At 40.2% G+C, this 22,858-nt stretch overlaps 1 protein-coding gene across 1 annotated transcript in view; it reads left to right on the top strand.

Moving 5' to 3' along the window:
- hyou1 (hypoxia up-regulated 1) overlaps positions 1 to 22,582 on the top strand; it is a 30,428-nt gene extending 7,846 nt beyond the window's left edge. Inside the window, exons 9-24 of the mRNA XM_061056054.1 lie at positions 5,136 to 5,322; positions 5,549 to 5,683; positions 6,539 to 6,621; positions 10,864 to 10,996; positions 11,220 to 11,404; positions 12,503 to 12,641; positions 13,103 to 13,160; positions 14,789 to 14,865; positions 15,544 to 15,717; positions 15,827 to 15,993; positions 16,082 to 16,169; positions 17,713 to 17,969; positions 18,060 to 18,144; positions 19,402 to 19,663; positions 19,767 to 19,871; positions 20,948 to 22,582. Of these exons, the coding sequence (XP_060912037.1) occupies positions 5,136 to 5,322; positions 5,549 to 5,683; positions 6,539 to 6,621; positions 10,864 to 10,996; positions 11,220 to 11,404; positions 12,503 to 12,641; positions 13,103 to 13,160; positions 14,789 to 14,865; positions 15,544 to 15,717; positions 15,827 to 15,993; positions 16,082 to 16,169; positions 17,713 to 17,969; positions 18,060 to 18,144; positions 19,402 to 19,663; positions 19,767 to 19,871; positions 20,948 to 20,985 (2,173 nt within the window). The 3' untranslated portion in view covers positions 20,986 to 22,582. The remainder of the gene's footprint in view (positions 1 to 5,135; positions 5,323 to 5,548; positions 5,684 to 6,538; positions 6,622 to 10,863; positions 10,997 to 11,219; positions 11,405 to 12,502; positions 12,642 to 13,102; positions 13,161 to 14,788; positions 14,866 to 15,543; positions 15,718 to 15,826; positions 15,994 to 16,081; positions 16,170 to 17,712; positions 17,970 to 18,059; positions 18,145 to 19,401; positions 19,664 to 19,766; positions 19,872 to 20,947) is intronic.
- The last annotated feature ends 276 nt before the right edge of the window (positions 22,583 to 22,858 follow it).

Below are 22,858 nucleotides of genomic sequence, written 5' to 3'. Positions count from 1 at the left end.
TATAATCACAGGACCATAACATGTGGAAAAAGGTTCCCTTAAATCGATTACAATGCCAACACAGATGAGACTTAGATGAGTCCATCTTATTGAGTCGAACCGGCGTAAAGTATAGTCAATGTATACAATGATAATTAATCATCTTGTTTTTAACTGATTTGGAAACTGAGTGGAGTGTTTTCCAAATATGTTCCCATGTCTGAGGATCCAGGGATTTACCTATATCTAACTCCCAGTTCCGTTGTGTTGCTCTCCAACAATCATCTAGTGATCTATTTAAAAGTTTGTACACCTTGGAAGCAATTTTCTCTCCTTCACTTATTGTTTTCTTTAGTTATTTCTGTTTCGTTCATTTTGGGTATGGTTACTGCCTCTCTTAAGTGCCTAGACAGCTGAGACCTTATTTGCATGTATAACAGAAAGTCTTTATTCTCTATGCCATATGTGGTTTTCATCTCGTTGAACGTTTTCAGTTTTCTGCTATGCAAAGTTCTCAAGTCATCTAGTATAGCAATTCCTTTAGCCTCCCAGTTGTCATTCCTCATAGGCCTACCACCCAGAGTAAACCTGTAGTTGTTCCAAATGGGAGCATTTGGGGATGTTTTTGCTGTAAAGCTCAAAGACTTCTGTAAAACTTTAGCGATATCACAGGAAAACTGGATTAATGGATTGTCTATAATTCTACAGGAGGGGCTATACCAAAGGCCCTGCATAGATATTTTTACCTTTAATTGGTGTATGATTTCTTGTTCTATATTTTCCCATCTTGTTTTTCTTAAATCTGAGCCATAACCCCAGCTAAGAGGATAGCGTGAGTTGAGTGCAAGGTAATAATTGTATACATCTGGTAATCCAAGGCCACCTGACTTCCTGTCAATATACAACTTCTTTCTGCTTACCCGTGGGGTCTTATCTCTCCAGATAAAATTATGAAAGAGCTTATTTATTTCTTTAAAGAGTCCCCTATCTACAGAGAGTGGTAGTGCAGCAATGAGGTAAGTTATTCTAGGTAACACATTCATCCTTAATGTGTCTATCCTTCCCCATATAGTCAGTGGCAGAGACTTCCATCTCTCTAAGTCATTTCTAAAGTTAAAAGACACATTCTCACTTATATCAGATTTCAGAGTTACTCTTAAGTATTTCATTCCTTCAGGGGACCATTTAAAAGGTAAGTTGTTAATGTGTATCTTATGGCAATGAATGTTCAGCGGTAGGGCTTCGGACTTTTCCCAATTAATCTTGTAACCTGACAGAGTTCCAAATTCCTTTACAGTGTCTAAAGTGTACTTAAGGGAATGTGGTGGGTCAATTAACGTGAGAAGAATATCATCAGCAAATAGGCTAATCTTCAGTTCTGTTAAGGGGGCTGTAATACCTCTAATATTTGGGTGGGTCCTGATCATCTCTGCCAAGGGTTCCAGGGATAAAACAAAAAGCAAGGGGCTCAGTGGGCACCCTTGTCGGGTACCTCTTTTGATTTCAAATGGGTCAGATAGTAAGCCATTGGTAGTGATTCTGGCTTTAGGCGCGGTGTATATCATTGAGACAGGTTTCAGAAAGTTGGGTCCAAAACCGTATTCCCTAAGAGTCCCAAAAAGGTATTCTCACTCTATGCGGTCAAACGCCTTTTCGGCGTCGAGGGATACAGCAATGGCTGATTCACTTATTAATTTGGCATAATGCATTATGTGGAATAATTTCCTCATGTTATCCCCTATTTGTCTTGATTTAACAAACCCTATTTGATCTACGTGAACAAGCTTAGGTATAATTTGGTCCATTCTCATAGCAAGTATTTTAGCATATATCTTTCCTTCAGAATTAATCAGAGAAATTGGTCTGTAACTGCCACACTGTAAAGGGTCTTTGTTAGGTTTGGGTAAAAGTGTTATAAGTGATGATTGAGTTGTTTCTGGCAGGCGGCCTCCATCCTTGGCTTCGTTGAAAAGCTTTTGAATCTTGCCAACAAGCTGGTCCACAAACATTTTGTAAAAGTTAATACTATATCCATCATCTCCTGGGGTCTTGCCACTACTCAGACATTTGATTGCATCTCTGATTTCACCTTGGGAAATTTCCTCTTCTAATTGTTCTCTTTCCTCTTCCGATAGTTTAGGCATATTTATTTTACTAAAGAACTTACCTAATTTATCTGGGGAAGTTGTAATTTTGGGCGAATACAAGTTCTTATAAAATTCCTGAAATCTATTATTTATTTCCTGAGGTGACTTCAGCACCGCTGCATTTTTAGATTTAATTGCAGGGATGATCCGAGAGGCTTGAGCTTTCTGCAGTCTATAGGCTAAAAGTTTTCCAGCCTTATCACCATTTTCAAAGTATTTAGCCTTCAATCGGTACAAGTCAAATTCAGTTTTTTTGTTTAATAGATGACTTCCAGTTTAACCTTCATCAATTCTGTATATATCTGGTCATCTTTTGGTTTGGCTTCATGAGCTGATTCTAATCTGGATAACTCCTCTGTTCATTTTTGCATTCTTGATGCCCTCTCTCTCTTTTGTTTGGAGGCAAAGCTAATTAACCAGCCCCTACAAGTAACTTTGTAGGCTTCCCACACTGTCGAGAAGCAGTTTACACTTTTCTCATTAGCCTCAAAAAATAGCTGTGTTTCAGTGTTAATAAATTCGACAAGCTTCTTGTATGTGGAGGGAAATATGTGGAGGGGGAAAATGACAGAGTTTTTGGGCAGTGATCGCTGTAAACCATGTTCAGTATGTCAGTAGACCATACATTGGAGAGAACATTCTGCGTAACCAGAAATGCATCAATTCTTTAATAGGATTTGTGCCGATTCGAGTAAAAAGTATAATCCCTGTTTTCTGGATTTATTCATCTCCAAGCATCGAATAGACCCATGTTTTTACAAAAATCATTGAGTGCTGCCGAGGATGCTCGGTCAGATGGTAGCGGTTTCTCACTTCTGTCCATTTCAGGTTTAAAAACCGAATTAAAGACCCTCCTACTATGATAGGTTTCCCTGAATATTCTGTAAATATAGTACTGAGTTTACTAAAGAAGCCTACAGAATCTCCATTTGGACCATATACACTTGCAATGACAATGGGTTCATTATATAGTAATCCTTCAATGATAACATATCTACCTTCAGTGTCAATATTAGAACTTTGAATTACAAATGAAGTTCTTTTATGAATTAAGATAGTCACGCCTCTGCTTTTACTGTTAAACGATGAGTGATACACCTGTCCAACCCATTTTTGTTTCAGTTTACTAGCTTCTGTTTGTGTTAGGTGGGTCTCTTGTAGTATAGCTATTTCTGATTTCAATTTGGCTAGATGACATAAAATCCTTGTACGTTTAGTTGGATTATTCAGCCCACCTACATTCCATCCAGTGACTGTGATATTATTTAATACTGATGTGTTTGTTATTCGTGACATGAGTAGTCAGTTGAAAACATTTTGTAATATTTCCCTCAATCTTAACCCCCAAAAATACAAAGTTTGACCTCACATTTAAGACATAAAAATACAAAACTAACAACACAATGTTCACCGTTAGAAGAGGAAAGGACATGTAAACATGAAAGGACCAGCAAGCTGCAAACATAACCAACTGGTTGTAAAAATAAAAAATAAACCTATGTAGGTCCGTAAATGCCACTGATAAGTCAAGGCGACCTGAACTTGTCTCCAGTTAAAGTGGAACAGATATTAAACCCTTTGGGATTCAGTTGGTTGAAAATTAAGAAGAAAGAGAGAAAGAAAAAGCAACAGCTATCATGGCTGGGTTTTGCATACCAAGGAACCTGCTATTAATAAAGTAAACAATTTTCTCAAGAATAGATCAAGTGTCGCTATGTAAAGTTCAACTGCAAATATGATTTTAATGTTAAAGTGCAGTTATTATATGACGTCAGCCCAGGTGAGAGCATCTATTCAGGCTCCGGGGCCACTGTTGACCTCGGAGTTGTACTCTCATGGCTACCGCTGTTCATTCAAAGCGGATATCGGGAAGCAAACTTGAGAGGCCGGACTTAGCTTCTTTTGCATCGTCGTAGCTGTACTTCTTTTTATCCATGCTGACCACAAGCTTTGCAGGAAATAGCAGCCGGAACGGAAGATCGACACGGTGTAGAGCCGTTTTAATGGGATTGTATTCTGCCCTCATCTGGGATACGGTTACAGAGTAATCTTGGAAGATGAAGAAACGCCGCGACTTGTATGACAATTCCCCCTTCCTTCTGGAGGCATGGAGGATGTTCTCTTTATCCTGGAAGCGGAGCAGGCGGATGATAATGGGGCGAGGTTTCCCGTTACTATCCCTCGGTGGTCCCACTCTGTGCGCCCGCTCCAGCTCAGGGTTGATCAGCGGGGATGTCTAGCGCAGTTTTTAGCAGGTTAGTGGCGAACACTTTGATATCGCTCCCCTCCATGTTTTCTGCGATGTTCACAATCCGAAGATTGTTTCTTCGTGAGTAATTCTCCAAGTAATCCACTTTTTGGCTCAGCTGATCAACCTGCGATTCCAGCTTCTTATGGCTTTCTGAGATTGGAGAAAGCCTGTCTTCTACATCTGAAATTCGCTGTTGTGCGGTAGTGATGCGGTTGGTAAGAGAAGCTAGTTCAGACTCGATTCTTGCAGTTGTCGCCTGTATTGTTGGTAGATGGATGTTTATATTTTCTTGGACTGAGGTGATCTCTTGTATGATCTTTTCGGCCCACGGGGGGCAAGGTTCTTCTTCAGCTTGTTCGTTCACCTTGTCTTCCAGAGAATGTCCGTCGCCATCTTTGCTTGGCGACTTGCTAGCTAACTTGTTGAAAGTTTGGCTCGGTTTTGTTCCTCTTCTTGATGCGCGTTCGTTGTTTGCCATGTTTCCAATCTCAGTTCAATCAAGTAAGAGTTTATAGAACAGTTTTTCTGTAGCTCGTTGAAAGGGCTTTGTTATATATTTTTAGCGAAAACTGGAGAGCTCGTTCGAGAAGCGTCCTACTCCACCAGGATCATCACGTGACCTGAATCATATTCATACTTTTAAGGTTTATATTTGATTAATGCATTTATCATAATATTGACCTCTCATACGCCCCCTGCAGGCTGTTCTATGAACTGTGTGTGTGAATTCCCTGTTCTTATCTTGTTGTTGACTTTAGGTTCGACCGCGGGTTGGGGGGATTTGAGATGGACTTACGACTCCGGGACCACCTGGCTAAACTGTTCAACGAGCAGAAGAAGAGCAAGAAAGATGTGAGAGAAAACCACCGGGCCATGGCCAAGCTCCTCAAAGAGGCTCAGAGACTGAAGACTGTGCTCAGTGCAAACATGGAGTTCATGGCCCAGGTGAGTGCTGCTGCGTCCTGAGCCTGCAGCCTTCAGTCTGTGCCGCTGGTTTTAGCACATGGTAGAAATGTTTTAGGGTTGTCATGATACCACGAGTTTAAACTTTGGTACACCACTAGAAAGAAATCAAACAATATTGCTACCTGTTTCGTTAGCAACAAAGATCCCAGTCCCAGGCACCAATAATGTAACTTTCACATTTCAGTAAAAGAAAACTGTTTTTCAGGTGGAAGGTTTGATGGACGACATTGACTTCAAATCGAAGGTGACCCGGGCAGATTTTGAAGAGATGTGCACTGATCTTTTTGAAAGAGTGCCCGGCCCTGTGCAGGAAGCCCTCTCTGCTGCAGAAATGAAGCTGGTCAGTATTCTCTCTCACACATGATGAGAGAAAACTTCCATGATCTCTTCATGGGGAGTTTGTCTGAAGGCGGGACACAAAAAGGCAGAATAAGAAAAAGAAGATTCACATTGATTGAAGATAGTCGCCTATATAAAAGTAGTATTTGTTCAGTGTAAAGCAAGTCATTACATCTTTATGTACAAATATGTAAAGAGTAAATTTACCTGTTCAATTCAATTAAAGGTTCACATTTTTAGATTAAATACAATAGTACAAATTCTAACTGTAATTACCAAAAAACTGCATATGGTAAGATAATTATTATTTTTCAAGAGACAAATATAATTTCCAGTCCCGGCCTTAGTTACATTATCATTCTAAATGCAGATGGATGTGAACTGCAACTTAAACTAACTGTGAGAGGAACACAAGGGGATGCATACAGCTGTTTTGTTTTAGAAATAATGTGCAGCATTTATAAATGAATATGTAACGGTAATCTAATTTTAAAAGTTACATTAACGCCCACTTGACTTTAAATGTATTTTCCTTACATGCACTCTGTGAGTAGTTACACACACAAAGATTTTTTCTCATAGTCCACTACACAGCTCCTACATTACACCTTTTGTACATTTTGTGTTTTTTTATCTTTATTTTTTATATTTTATATTTTACATTTTTAAATTCTATTTTATATATTGTAATATCTTCATATTCTGTATTATTTAAGTTGTTGCTAGTTCTGCTTTATTTCCTTGTTAATTGTTTAGCACCAATACACCAAGTCAAATTCCTTGTATGTGTAAATGTACTCGACAATAAACCCAGATTCAGATTCTGATAATGATTTCTTCTTCCATTTGTCTACAGGATGAAATCGAGCAGGTGATTTTAGTCGGTGGCTCAACTCGTGTCCCGAAGGTGCAGGAAGTCCTGCTCAAAGCTGTGGGAAAGTAAGTATCAGCGACAGTAGAGCTAATCAGGTTTCAATTTCAATGACAGTTTTTGTTTCTCACGATCATGAAAATAAGATAATGGAGATTACTGTGCCGCATGCCGTGTTCTGTCACGTGTGGTTAATGTTTCAAAATGTGTGCTGTTATATATTTGGCCACAAGAGGGCATCACCACTACCTCAAAAACATAGTTAGGGCCCGAGCACGAACCGTGCGAGGACCCTTTTGAAACCCTAACGATTCTTTAAAAAAAAATGTTTTAAAAAAATGTATTCTCCTTTTTCTTCCGCCACTTCGCGGCCACTTTTGAGGACCTGAACGTGCCCGAAAACTCTCCAAACTTTCCACGGTCATCAGGTCTCGTGAAAAATGTGATATTTTGGTGGTTTCGTAAACGGAGTTCGCAAAATGGCTCAGTGGCGCCCCCTTGAAATTTTCAAAATGGCCTCCCCATAAAGGGTTTTTTCACGTACACTCACGAAAATTGGTACACATGTTCAGCTTGTCAGGACGGACTAAAAATCCTCTTGCAGCGTTTCAAAAAACCCGACAGGAAGTCCACAAATTAAAGTTGAATTTCACGATAATGGCCCAAAATCGCCGATTTCAGCCTTCCTATTTCAACGCACTTGTCCGAGGGCGCTCATCCGATCGATGCAAACTCAGTGTCAGTGCGTTCTAGACAGGCTCAACATATCTCGTTGTGCGCTGCACGTTATTTCGTCAAAGGGCGTGGCCGTGGCGTGCGTTTTAAGTTTTTTGAGTGTTTTGGCAAGTTGCCAAAAAAGTAAATGCTTCTATCTCTGCCATCTAGTGTTCAATCATATTAACATTTCTCATGCATGATACGGGATCTGACCTGAACACATCCATGATCGACATTTTTTGATTAGTCACAGCGCCACCTGTTGACAACAGGAAGTTACTGCTTCTCAATTAGCATTAGCCATTGCTACACGGTAGCTCATTTTCCCCTCAAAATTGGTGTGGACCATGCTAACACCTTGGCCATACAACACTTTCAAGGTCAAACGGCTACGTCCAACGCTGTCGCCATACGGACGTGTTGCTCGCCATCAAACAGGAAGTCGTTTTTTCACGGGCTTAACATAGTCGTACTGTCCCGAAACTTCATACATATAATCCTGGTAGTAAAGTCAAACATGTTATACCGTTTAAGTGAGTGGGCGTGGCTTAATGGCTCAGTGGCGCCCCCTACAATATTTCAAACATTCAGCCCCGGCAGCACGTTCAACCTACAATTCTGAATTTTACTATGCATTTCCAACATTTCAAAACCTACAAAAAAGCCTCTTCAACCCACGCCCAAAACTCAACAGGAAGTCCACAAATCACATCGTCATCAAACAGGAAGTGGCTGTAACTCTTATATACTTTCTCTGATCTTCTTGAAATTACATAGGTAAGATCAGGGTTGGCCTCTGAACACGGTGACACAAAACAATAATAAAGTTTAACTATAGCGCCCCCTAATGCAAGGACTAAGTACTACATCATACATACTTTTTCCAATCTGCTTAAAATTTCCCAGGTATGATCAGGGTTGGCCTCTGAACACATTGACATAACAATAGTCAACTTTAACCATAGCGCCCCCTACTGCAAGGACTAAGTACTACCTCCCATATAAAATCTCTCATTTTATTCAATTTTCACTTGAATCATCTCAGTACTGGCCTGCTCACATCTAACCTAATACAATTGGGCCACTGACATAGCGCCCCATACTGGAAAGACACTGTACTACATCTCATATACTTTGTCTGATCTGCTCCAATTTTCACATGTATAATCAGGGTTGGCTTCTGAACACCATCCCAAAACAATAATACATTTTAACCATAGCTCCCCCTAGTGCAAAGAATAAGTACTACCTCCCATATACAATGTTCACGTTAAATTTTGAGGAAATCTGACAATGTCTGTACTGGCATGATCACATCTAACCTAATACAATTATGCCATTAACATAGCGCTCCCTACTGGAAAGAGGCGGTACTGCATCTCAGATACTTTGTCTGATCTGCTTCAAATTTCACAGGTATGATCAGGGTTGGCCTCTGAACACTTTAACATAACAATAGTCAACTTCAACCATAGTTCCCCCTACTGCAAGGACTAAGTACTACATCCTATATACTTTGTCTGATCTGATTGAAATTTCACATGTATGATCAGGGTTGGCCTCTGAACACATTGACATAACATTAGTCAACTTCAACAATAGCGCTCCCTACAGCAAAGAGTAAGTACTACATCCTATATACAATGCTCAATTTGCTCCAATTTCATAGCTATCATGACAGTGCCAGCCTGAACTGCTCTGCGTCAAAATTTTACTTGACCTTCATTACGTTGCCTATTTCAACATGCCAGTACTACGACTTTTACACAAATCAAACTACACGGCCTGCTGCTTAGCCACGTTCCGCTGCTGCTGCACTCCCGCGGTCGCAACACACCCCGACATGCAGAGGGGTGCGAGGGCCCTTCATCACCGCTTGCCGTTTTAATTTGTATTTATTATGATATATTATTTTGATATATTAATATTTTTGTAACTTATTTCAATTATTGCTTTTTTTCCCCAAGTGCTCAGAATGTAAAAATGATGAGTGTTTAAGTTCAAACATTCATGTGATCCAGATGTTGTAAAATCAATGAGTAACCATGTTTAATAACCGTGATCTCAACATCAATTAAAAATAATCCTCGAGGATTTTAGACACAATGGACAGGGATGTGATCCTTCCACATTTATGTAGTACAAAGATCAACTTTATTAACAAATGAAACCAACACGTTTGACGCTGATCTTCTTACTACAAATGTTGCTGGAGCATTTTGACCTCTTCAAGCCTTTCACTCTTCATGCAGCTTGTTTGTTGGTGAAGTTGTGCCAGACAATCCTCTGCTTCTTATAGATTTATCTGCAGTTCCAGATTTTCTTTGACCTATTAGACATTAGTTATCCATGTGGGCAGTAAGATTATGTATATATATGCAGAGCATTTTTTATTTTTTTTATTTTTTTATTTTTTTATTTTTAAAGATCCCCATTGAAAATTAATGAATTAGGACCATCTCCCCTCACTCTAGTGAATAAGTTTGGAGAAGCTCCGGTTCTGCAGGTTATCAGAAAGAGAGACATGTCCACCATCTCTCCTTTAATGCCATGATTGTGATGCAATGTCGCTACAGATCTTATTCTGCGCTCTCTTAGTTTTCTTATGTCATTAAAGAGATCATATTCTGCCCTTTTTGGGGTTCCTATATTTAATCTATGTACCTACTTTTGTACGGTCACAATAGCTAAATCCGAAAAAAGTGTGTTTTCATGTACTGCTCCTCCTTTCTCCCTCTACGCTCTGAGTCCATCAGCTACCCTCTGCTGAGCCCCCACTGTTAGACCCCACGTGGGCCAAGTCTGCTCTGATTGGTCTGCTGATCCGCTCTGTTGTTATTGGTCAGTTGCTCAGCACGCGTCTCGGAAATTTCAACATGAGCTGCTGGGCTTGCCACAACGAGCCAATGGGCTTAGATCAGTGATCTCACACTGACAATGACGTCGCACTGACACATTTTTATCGAGGGGGGCTAGAACCGAGCGTTACATGCAGCTAATGCTACAGCTAACAGGAGGACGTAGGAGAAGCCACGTTTCCGCGGACTTTGAATTTTTGCACATAGATGTGACTAAACATGGACAGGACACTTAAAAAAACACACTAAAGGGCATATAAAACCAGAACAAGCATAATATGGGACCTTTAAAAAAAAAAAAAAAAAAAGACTCCACACAGACCTCACCTGATTTGAATTAAATCATGAGTGGAACTTCTAAAAACAGAAGTTTTGTTGTTTTGGTGAGTTCAAGAAATCTTCTGCTGATGAAGGTTGTCAAAGGAGGAGACACATTAAGGCCGAGAGAGAGGCGTGGCAAGCCCTGCAGCTCATGTTGAAAAATGGGAGGCGATGATGTTATCGAGACTGGACCTCGATTTAAATAATCTAAATCTTTAAACAGTATGATCATGATGATGTTACTTATTACTGTGCAAGCTCTTTGCCAATCACAACCCTGCACTGAGATGTTAGTCCCTTCTTTTTCACAAAGAATTTATACTTTGATCCACGTTGTTTTGTAACTGACGAGATAAAGAAGTTTTAGTTTCAGATCAACATTTTAGTTTGATTATATTCTCTTTTTCTCTGCAGAGAGGAGCTGGGTAAGAACATCAATGCAGACGAGGCAGCAGCCATGGGCGCCGTGTACCAGGCTGCTGCCCTCAGCAAGGCCTTCAAGGTCAAACCCTTCCTGGTCAGAGAAGCAGCTGTGTTCCCCATTCAGGTCAGTGGATATCTCTCACTCTGGGGAGACTTTCTGATACATGGATCATTTATAAAGCTGCTGTTTGCTTTTGTTTTATCAACACACAGCTGGGGAGGTGATATTGAATGATATACCTTGTTTGTTCACTGTGTGGAGAAATTCTGATCTGAGATTAAAATATGATTCTGTGCATTGTTCACGGCTGCTAATTTCGATCTTAACCCTAACCTAACAACATTAGGTGGAGTTTACGCGTGAGTCAGAGGAGGAGGGGGTTAAAACCCTGAAACACAACAAACGTATCCTCTTCCAGAGGATGGCTCCTTACCCCCAGCGCAAGGTCATCACTTTCAACCGCTACAGTGACGACTTTGCCTTCGACATCAACTACGGTGACCTCAGCTTCCTGAGCCAGGAAGAGATCAGGTGAGACAGCTCATGCTTTACAATGTTGTATTGGACTGTTAGCAATGAAAGGCAAAGGCTGATAGAAAACATATATTAATGTTACTTTGATGTTAACGTCTTAGGGCCGGGTTAGAGGGTCCCTGATTAAAGATAGTAGGGGATATGATGATGCTAACTTCAGAGCAGGAAGCTGCAAGACCCAATGTTGTCATGACAACTAAGAAGCATTTTCTCAATATTATAAGACATTTTCCCCTTTGTCTGTAGAAATCTCATGGCAATATGAAGTATGGGAGCTCAGGGAAGCAGCATTTTCATATTGTTGTTTGTATTCTTAAAGTATTGAATGATTGTTATTTAACACAATTTAGTTTAACATCCATTTATCTTCCACATGTAGTTGAGGTGTGTGAATCCTCCATAGTTATTGCTTTGATCACTTTGTACACACTCATGGTTTATATGTGTGAGTGGAAGCTGGAGACACACAAACAGATGTACACAGTATGTGTGGTTAGTTTTATTATAAATCCCCCTTGTAGAATTTGAAATGTATACAGGACTTGATCAGTAATGTTCTAAATTGTGGTGAAAGATGTGATGTTGATGGTATGATCTTCACTGAGAGTCTCTCCATGATGCTGAAGTTTTATGGAATCATATTTGTGCCAAAAAAATCAAACAAAACTTCTTAAATTGCAAACAAAAATAAGACTTTGAGAGAGATATAATCTCACTCAAGCAAAAAAAATTACTTGCAATTAAAATATTTGTGTAATTGTGTAAATAATCAGCATTTTTCTTTTCTTATCATCGGTCCTTTTGTTTACAGTTCCCTCTTTTTCTTTCTCACTGATCAGACTTTTGCTCTGACTGTCAGCTTTCTCGTTTGCGCTGCCTGTCTTTTTGTTTGTGATTCTGGCACAAGCCTCTCGAGTGGGCTGATTTTATGAGGAATGCGTCCCCATGAGTTTTTGAGTGACAGCTCAATGCCCCGGATATTCCAGGAAGTCTTTTTACTGTTTAATTTTTTTTTGGCAGAAATATGATTCCATAAGGTTTTGTACTGTATATCAGCTGTCCTCTGGATTAAAGCCTGTTCTCTTCTCTCTGCAGTGTGTTTGGCTCTCTGAACCTTACCACAGTCAAACTGTCTGGAGTAGGCAGCAGCTTCCAGAAGCACACAGACGCAGAGTCAAAAGGCATCAAAGCTCATTTCAACATGGATGAGAGCGGCGTGCTGCTGCTGGATCGGGTCAGTCACACTTATCAGCTTTCTTACTGGTATTGAGGATTTGACACTTCATTGCATTATTTGTGGTTTGAAAAACACTGTATCTTTAAAGAAAAAAACAGTTTTCATTTTCTGTAAAATAAAAGACCTAAATGAGAAAAATGTATTTGGAAGATGGGAGAAATGTTAAACACAAACAAATCTTTACTTTCCTCAACAAACCTATAAATAGTAGAACTGGAGTAAATTCTATGCAGTGGTCTTTACATTTTCCACAACTGTATATACATATTTCAAATAGTTTTTTTTTTAGGTCATACCTCCTGTAATTCACTTAAATATCAAAATCTTAATAGTTTGTTGCACTTAAAAGTAGGCAGGCTGTGTCAGTATACTCGGATATAAAGGAAGGAAACCTCTTTGATTTACTTGTAACTTGTCTATTTGTACCTTTATTCAAGTTGTCCATGTGTGATCCACAGGTGGAGTCCGTCTTTGAAACTATCGTGGAGGAGAAAGAGGAGGAGTCAACATTAACTAGTAGGTTTGACATGTCTGAAACCATGACATCCAAAATCATGATCACTGACTCTGAAGTGTCCAACAACAACCACATCCTCATTCATGTGTGTGAATGTGCTGTAACCTGTTTAGTGTCGGCCCACTCATCCTCTTGTTTTGATTTAAGAGTAATGAATTCCTTCACATGATCTCAGTATACATCACCTGCACCTTTAACACTTCACTGTTGTCTTGTGGGAATCACTGAGTGAATGTAAACTGCAGCTGTACTGAGGGGTGGAGGGAGTCAACAGGTATAACTTTAGTTCACAATAATTGTAGTTATGTCATTGGGAATATAAAAACTACCAATAAGGTAGTGTAGATGGTATGATTGGCATCTTAACCTGGATACATCGTAATTCAGCTTTGACTTACCGGTAGGACCGAGCGTCCCCTCTGATGTACACACAGAGTCCATCTCTACTTTGGGCTGCATTGTTTGGTTCTGTCGGTGTTGAACATGGTCTACATGATGACCGGTCTGCTTTGGTCAGGGGTGTTGTGATGAACCAGAAGTCTCTAGTTTTCTATTTCTGGGTAGTTTAGCAGGCAAGTCTAAACCATAGAGTGTATAAAACATGGACGTGGTCTCAGTGACATCATGGTTTTCTTGGTTTCTGAAGTGGATTTTTTTAAGTCAAACGATAAGAAATGCTGTCTTAAACTCACTTTCAGTTAATCTAAAAACAGATAAAGAGGCGGAGATGAGGCGAGCCTCAAGCCCCTTTTTGAACCTGTCTGTAAACATCTTTATTTCTGCTTCAAAAATTTACATTTTAACAACGGTGTCAATGGGACTTCCTTGGCTTTTGCAGCCAGCCCTATGTGGACACTTGAGGAACTGCAGTTTTTCGCTTAATTTTTCACTCTGGAAGCTGCCAATTGGTCGTATTTGTTGACATTATCCTCTCCTCCCGGTCGCGCAGTCCACAATGATGCCTCTTCAGGCAGGTTTGGCAAAATATTCAACAGATGGAAAATGATCCAACCTGCAGAGCTAAAGCCAGTGACTGCACTTCCTTCTACCAATGTCACCATTTGTGTTTCTGTCATAGGTCATACATGCGTTAACAATACAATTTAACAAAACAGAATAATAGGGAGCGCAGTTTGAAGGACAGGCTGGATGCCACATCGTCCTGCTCTCATCACCACGCTGAAATCATTTTAAGGAAGAAGACTCGGTGCAATGCTTTGAAAGTTCTGACTTCCATTTAACATGTAATGTCAATTGTCTGCTACCTGACCTCAATTACCCATTTTAGTGTGTAAGACTCGTGTTGTCTGGGGTGGCTGTGGCTCAGTTGGTAGAGTCGCACCTCTGAACCGGAAGGTCGAGGGTTCGAACCCCAGCTGGGCAACATGTCCGATGTGTCCTTGGGCAAGACACTTAACCCCGAATTGCTCCCTCTGCTTCAGTGGTGGTGTATGAATGGGATTAGTAACTTCTGATGACACTACATAGCGATCACTACCATCAGTGTGTGAATGTGTAGGTGTGACATGTGGTGTAAAAGAGATTTGAGTAGTCAGATGACTAGAAAAGTGCGAAACAAGCTCAAGTCCATTGATCATCACTGAACTGTCACTCTACTGTCTTTCAGAACTGGGTAACACAATTTCCACTTTGTTTGGAGGAGGATCATCAGAACCAGCTCCAAATATGACTGAACCTGTCCAGGTATTCACGGCTCCACACACCACACACATCAGTTAGTCAAGAAAAAACTAATTTAAAAAAAGTGAGAGATCTAGACTTTATACAAACTGCTGTACCTCCATTCTTCAGTGATAGACATAACATTAGCTTGTTTGCATTGTGCAGTATTTCTTCAACCTTATAAAATCATTCCAATTTTTAGAGACTCCTACTTTCTGTTCCTTCTGCCTGTGTTGTTAAAAAATACTACTGTCACTGCACATCTCCACATGTTGTTCCTATGCTCGCCCAGTCGCTCTCCTCTTTCCCTCCTGCTTCTTTGGATGTCTTCATTTTATCAGGGTTCAGAGACCCTGTCATCAATCATGTTTTCATAAAGTTATGTGAACAGCTCGATGTTCTAGTCTTTTGACCATCAAGACGTTCAACAAACAATAAAAATCTCCTAAATATGTGTTGGCTACAGACCAGCTTTGCTTGGTCCAGCCATGTTTCTATCCATTCTACCTGCCAAAAAGCATAAACATGTCTCGTCATATTGGGCAGACATGATCAAGTCAAGTCTTTATATATATATATATATTGATCTGAGGAACAAACAATGCAAACCCCTTTTGATCAGAATTAAATGTATTTTCTCTTAGATAAGGTTATTAGTGGATTATTAGTGGTAACCATAGCCTGTTTCTTTGTAACCAGGATGAGGAGGAAGTGCCTCCAGAATCAGGAAAGGAAGGCAAGGATGAGGACAGTAAGGATGAAGCCCAGAAGGAAGAGGCTCCCAAGGAGAAGCCGGCTGATACAGAGAAAGGTGCAGGTGAAGAGAAAAGTGAGGAGAAGACGGAGGAAGAAGGAAGCAAGGCTGAAACTAAGGTAGGATCAGTCACTCATCTTTCAGTGAAATGTGCTGTTTAACAGCTTGAAGTTGAATTCAAGATACAGACTTGTTATTAAAAAGTTACAATATGTATTTCTGGTGAAGGAGGAGAAGGATGAAGAGAAGACTGGAAATGCAGAGGAAGAGAAGAATCCGGAAAAGACAGCAAAACCACAGAAGAAGAGTAAAATCTCTGAAGACATCACAGTGGAGCTGGTCATCAAAGACATCCTGAACCCCACAGCAGAGGACGTCAGCTCCTCTAAAAAGAAGTAAAGCGAAGCAGATCGGTATTGTTCCCACTCTTGTTGTTCTGATCTCAGTTTCATTTACTAAAAAGGTGTCCGTGTGTCTTTTCAGGTTGCAGGATTTAACGAACAGAGACCTCGCCAAACATGAAAGAGAAAAGACCCTGAACAGTCTGGAAGCCTTTATCTTTGAGACTCAGGTAGGCAGCACAAGCTTCTTTTGTCTTTTTGTGTGAACTTGTTTTGAAGTTGTCTTTGCAGTTTAGAGAAGAGCTCAGCTAAATTTAAAACAGAATGTGGTGACTCTTCTCTTTTCTGATTCATCAGTTTTTATAATAGTGATTCATGTCATTTGATAATGGGGGGGGGGGGGGGGCAGTAGCTCAGTTGACAGGTCGCAGGTTCAAGTCCCGGTGCAGACGAAAATACAGAAGTTGTTCTGGTAGCTGGAGAGGTACCTGGGCACTTCCCGAGCACTGCCGGGGTGTCCTTTAGCAAGGCGTCGAACCCCCAACCGCTGTGGTGCGCCTCCTGTGTAGCAGTTTGTAGCAGCCCCACTCTGACATCCCTCCACTAATGCATGTCCACAGGACCTGTTTGTGCATGTGTGTGATTCAGACTTATGTGTGTGAGTAGCATGTCCATATAAATAACACAGTGTAAAACCAGAATTTCCCCTCAGAGATTAATAAAGTATTTCAAAATCAAAATAATGCTGATATTTAAAGGAAAGAATATCCTTATGATGACGTCTCAAAAAAGCAGGTGGTTTACTGCAGAGTTTAGTTTCTTAACTTGCTTTAAGGTGGTCTGTTTACTAAGTAAAGATAATGAAGACGTGTAAAAACACTGAACCATCAGATGAACTTGAATCTGTGTTTTGTTGTTGGTAGACATTAGCTGATCTGGTTTCTAGGTGGTTTCTAGAGCCAAACTATGTGCAGAGGAATCTGCAGCTGCAAACCGACATACCAAGTGATTTTAAGAAATAAAACACAGGATAAAGCAGTTTGACATTAACAGTTACTGCTCTTTTTCTGCCAAGCTTCAGGACCTGCAAGCTGAGCTGTTGCTAACATTAGCTTAGCTTTTTCCTCTGATAACATCCAGGCATATAGAGAGCCTAGACTTTTTCATTCAGCTAATTAACAAAGTTAAAATGAACCATGATCTATAAGGAGACCTGACTGAGAAGGTTTTGAAAGCCGGTCATTCAGACTTAAAGGTTCAGTCTTGCTTTTTAAGGTTTGTTTCTGCTGTGTGATAGGCTGTTAGATCGATCTATATTGGTGATGTTTTATCATCCCCATCATCATACTTTTATTTGAGGGTTTATTTTTGGGCTTTTTATGCCTTTATTTAGAGGGAGGATAGTAGATAGAGTCAGAAATCAGAGAGTGACGGGTGACATGCGGGAAAGGAGCCACAAGTTGGGTTGGAACTCGAGCGACCTGCTTGGAGGACCACAGCCTCCGTACATGGGGCGCACGCACTAACCACTAGGCTACCGGGGCCCCATCATCATTAATTTTTAATAGCCTATTTCAAGATCTGTTTATTGACCAGCCGTTGTTTAGAAGGTAGATGAGCATGAATCATTTGATGTTAAACCATTAATGAAAATATAAACGACCAGTTTATTCAGAAATGACATCACAACAAAGAAAATAGGATGTAATGTTCCAGTGATGTTACAATACATCCTCTTTCAGAAATCACAGTACTCCTGTGTTCCTCCTACAGGATAAGATGTACCAGGACGATTACCTGCTGGTGGTGTCAGAGGAGGAGAAAGAGCAGATCTCTGGGAAGCTGAGCGAGGCGTCAGAGTGGATGGATGAGGAAGGCTACACAGCCAGCACCAAGCAGCTGAGAGAGAAGCTGTCTCAGCTCAAGAGCCTGTGCAAGGACATGTTCTTCAGGGTGGAGGAGCGCCGCAAGTGGCCTGACCGCCTAGCTGCCCTGGAGAGCATGCTGAACACCTCCAGCTTCTTCTTGAGGTGAGTATTCAAAGAGAGGAGAAAAGAAGGTAAAGATGAGGACTCTGTGCCAGGTAGTTTTGTAATGACTTATCTTGTTTCTTTTAAAAGGAGTGCCAAGCTGATTCCAGCAGACGACCAAATCTTCACCGAAGTTGAGCTGAATTTGTTAGAAAAAGTGATCAACGAAACAACGGTAGGTGGAGAATGTGTTGTGAATGTTTGTGCGATCACATTTCTTAGGACTGCTTAGAAGTGTTCTCCTGGATTTTTAGTTATCTTGAAGCCTAAGTTAGTGTTAAGAATACATCTATGCCGGGGGTGCTCTTAACTGTAACAGTGCGTCTTAACAGAACTCCAGCCTCAGACATCTTGTTACCACACTCTGTCTTTGCTTAGCCTTCAATTATTTTAAAGGCAACGGCAGAGCAAAATACATTTACTACATGTTTGGGTTCTTTGGCCAAATCTGAAGGCAGATACTTCATAAAACTTACTAACAACTGACAAATGTTCCTGCAGGCCCCTTAGTAAAGTTGCCATGTGTGAGAACGCAGCAGGAAATATTCAGAAAAAATGGTTTTGTTTCCATCCTGTGACCGGCGCACAACCATAGGCTGTAAACACACATCTTGTGGGATCTCCATGCACATCATGAAAATGCTTTATTTTCTTTTATGTCCACCAGTATGTTCTTCTCTGCTCTTTTGTTGATACTGTGAATGTGTCAAACTGTTTAGAGGGCAGAAATTGTCATCAAGGCCTCGGACTCTGCCACTTCTGCGTCGTTCTTTTTATGTTGTCTTGCCCCCCTGAGATCCTCCTCCCCCTCCCGTCTGACAGAGATAGTATTTCAGTGTGAGGTGTTTGTTTCAACAACAGGGGGCAGCCTGTCTGAAATTTGCCATTTTCAGGTGTTAATATGTGGAATATGCTTAAGACTCATTTTATAAAATGGTTGCTAGTTTGCTAAATGTCATCTTTACTGATATGAGTGTTTCCTTTTCTATGTCAGCTCCACCGTCCTTTTTTCTCAGGAACAATGCCTTCTCAGAGTTGTTAGGTGTGTTGTTTTGATCAGTAGACGGTAGTAACTTTGCTTACTACTGTCTGACAAGATCTTTGTCAAATTTTATAGTAAATGAAATTTAGATTGTGTTTTTTTCCTCTACATCAAGAAGTTTGGTTTAATATTAATTAAGTTTGAGCAAACTTGTACTGGGGCAATTGCCTTTTTGAAGCCTTGAGTTCAGTATTATGGCAGATGACATCTTTCATACAACACAAATATACCGTCATAATCTAAATCACTATGACATCATCCAGATAGTTCTTTTTTTTTTTTCAGACTTTAAAAATGTTCATCTGAAGCCTTCTTTAGTACATTTGATAAGTTGTCACACAGGCTCTTGGTTTAAAGTTAAACCTCATGTGTTGTACTATCTTTCTCCAGACGTGGAAGAATGATACGGTAGCAGTGCAGGAGAAACGCTCTGCAAAGGAGCGACCTATCCTACTCTCTAAAGACATCGAGTCCAAACTGGCTCTGCTGGATCGAGAGGTCAACTACTTGCTCAACAAAGCTAAATTTGCTAAGCCGAAGTCCAAAGCCAAAGCCAAGAACAGCACCAGCTCGGATAAAAGCAGTAAGACAAACGACACAGCAGAGGAGAAGGTCATCCCCCCCACAGAGGAGAGCACTGAGACAACAAGTGGTGGGTTCAAACACTACTCCTCAAATGTTACTGTTCCCTTGTGAATATGAAAATCACACCAGCTATAAGACTTAACTCCATGTATGTTTTTATTCACCTACAGGAGGACCAGAGGAGCCACAGCCGGGGGAAGTCCCGCCCACAGAGGAGAGCACTGTACACACAGACTCAGACAGCCAATCACAGCCCACAGAAGAAACAACTACAGGTCGGTCTTCCACACCTGTCGCTGATGACGGAGAACTCTAGGGGGTGGAAACAATTTTTAAAAATTTAAAAAACACCACCCTTGAACTGAATGACCTCCTCTCTGACTGGAGCATCACATGACTGCTGGATTATTTGATTTGTTAGCTTGTCTCTAAATCTGTTACAGAGGCAAGATACTTTTTTAAATGTTTGGCCTTATTGCTGGTTATATTTCAGGGTCAAAACAAATAACGGGTACACAATGTTTTAGCTGGCATATCTGAAACAGACTGTGATGGATACACCATCATTCTGTCATCAACTAAATATGCTAGAGGCACATTCATCCTCTCAAATCTCAACTTGTTTGTGTGTTTATTATTTTATTATAATCTGTTGCTACTACAGAGAGTTTTAAAAGCTTCAGACCTCATCGCGTCAACTCTAAGCTCATCTCTTGAGCAAACCTGAGGAAGTGCTGCTAACTAACTTAAATGCATGCAAGTTGATCCGTACAGCAACTGCAACTTGCATAAAGATTATTAATTTATATATCAAAATAAAATATTTGTTTAACTCAGAAAAATAACTCTAAATTATTTGCATCAGCTCTGTCTGTTGCTCTGTTCCTAACACACACACTCACTCCCACTGCTCTCAGCCTCTCTGGCATACACACTTCTCCTCTCTCCTGCTTGTGTTTTGATAGACTGATTACACACGGGAAAATATCGTAGTGTTTTTTAATGTCTGTCAGCCCACCACTAACATTTCAGTTCAGTCTATGTTTTGTGTTTTTCTTCTTCAGCTCGTAAATGTCTCGTCTTCATGATGGAGAAACAGTCATTTATAAAACATTTGTCGTCATTTTTTTGTTAACAAACACTGGCAGGGATGACATAAGGCTGCATTGTCTTTGGCCTGGGCCTTCTGAATGCTAAAGGTAATAGGTAATCACCATGGCAACAGCATTGTATGTCAGCGTGTGTGTGTAATGTTGAGGCCGTAAACATCACAGTTACTCAGCACATGTAGCTCAGGAGGAATGCCCGTACACACAGTAATCTTTTCTTTCTTTCTCTTCATTATTTTCAGGAGCAACAGAGAAGGCCCACATAGAGGATGAATTATAACAGCTGGAACTGGGAAAGAAATCACTATTTATTGACAGTGTATAAATGTTCAAGTTCTCTTTCTCTCTTCAGTTTTTCTTGTTTTTCTTTGGTTTTTTTTGTCCATGGTGACCGAACCGCTTGAATCTGATTGGATATGCAACAGAGGCTGCTCATCTTACCCCTACCTCCCCCACCCCTCTTCTTTATTTGCTGCTCATCTCTTCTGTCTGTCATCGACTCGACACTGAAACACAACAAAGAAGCAGTTCAACAAAAGTAAAGTCTGGGACTCCGTCTGTGCCGTGATGGATACGGGTCAAGCCCACCAGATGATGACATCCCACAGAGGGAGGTGTGAGCAGTGTTCAGACTTATTAAAGTAACTACACAGACTTCTGATGAGGTTGGGTGCTGGTATACTTTTTCATCATTTAATAACTTTTCATTTCCTGCTTTGTCTGCACTGTATTTGTCTGTAGAGGGGAGGACAATGTTTGTAACACCGCCTGTACCGTCAGCCACAGTGGTGTGGGGGGGTTTGTTATTTCGCTCATCTTGTTCAAGTGTTCAACTAAATAAAATAAAAAAAACAGTCAGAGATATAAATGGAATAGATTAAATGGAACCGTACAAATGACATTTGTACGGTTAATTCGTTTAAAAACTCCACTCTTTCCTGTGCCTCTCAGCTTTAAAACAGCAGCTGTATTTGTAGGGAAAAAATTGTAGTAAGCCTTATAGATTCAATCTAAAACTATATTGGAAGTACAGTTTTTTTTTAATTTTATTTGTAATGAAACAAAGCATTCATCCAGTCACAACGTGAACTATAAATATGCCCCAACATATGTTGATTGGACTTTAAGAAGAAGTAAATCAGAGGAAACTGAGAAATTAGAAGTTCTTCTGAAACATGTCTATAATTAGGAATGATGGCTGATTATTTTGAACATAATTACATAATTTGGGTATAAATGTGGATTAAGGATTAGTATGCAGAACGAGCGACATACTGAGTGTGTGTTCCATGACAAGTCACTTACATTTTTTAGTACATGCACTCGATTGAACTTGTTTCTCCCATCATTACTCACCCACTGAAACTCATTCAGTGTTTTTGTATGTTTGAAATCTTGACTGAATAGAACAATAACCCCTGTTGATGATGAGTATAAACATAAACCAACATGTGTCTATAGTGTAGCACTTAAGTGCAGATTGACAGGAGAGCTGCCAAATAAGTAAAACTTAATATATAAACAGTGTCTCCATATTTCTGGTTCCCATCATATCTCTCATCCAGCTGACTGAATTGAATGAGTCATGATTTATTTTTTCTTCTGCTGATGCCTAAACAACACTGAATATGTTTTGGCAGTCAAAGTCCATCTTTTAGTCTCATAAGCTGCTAAACTGTAGAGGAGGTGATGTGTTCAAGTTGTCAGTGCTCTCACCATGACTGTGTGTGTGTTGGGGGGATTTAAGTTCTGATGTGTGCTTCTGTTTGTTGCACTCTGTTATTTGAAGGGCTGACTGAGGAAAACAAAATTCATGAGTGGGGGATGAAAATAATGTGTGTTAAAGCTGTTAATAAAAAAAAAAACCTTTTTTTAAATTGGATTGAAATCATGTTCTCTGGTTATCCATGTCATGGCCTGACACTCTTGAAAGCTTTATCTCATGAAGGAGTCAGGTAATAGTCATATGTACTAAAGTAGACTACTGCAGTGATTACCACTACAAGTATCACACAGGCCTTTTTTAAAGTTAAACATTCAAGTAGTGAAGTCTTCCATTTTTTTAAATGGTAAATGTATTTGAGCTTTTATTGCATTTTTGTAGTCTTCTGAAAACTTAAAGTCATTCACACACTGATTACAGAGGATGCTAT

The sequence above is a fragment of the Labrus mixtus genome, chromosome 14 (genome assembly GCF_963584025.1).
Source record: "Labrus mixtus chromosome 14, fLabMix1.1, whole genome shotgun sequence".
Lineage (NCBI taxonomy): Eukaryota > Metazoa > Chordata > Actinopteri > Labriformes > Labridae > Labrus > Labrus mixtus.
This window is presented reverse-complemented; position numbering and strand designations above follow the sequence as displayed.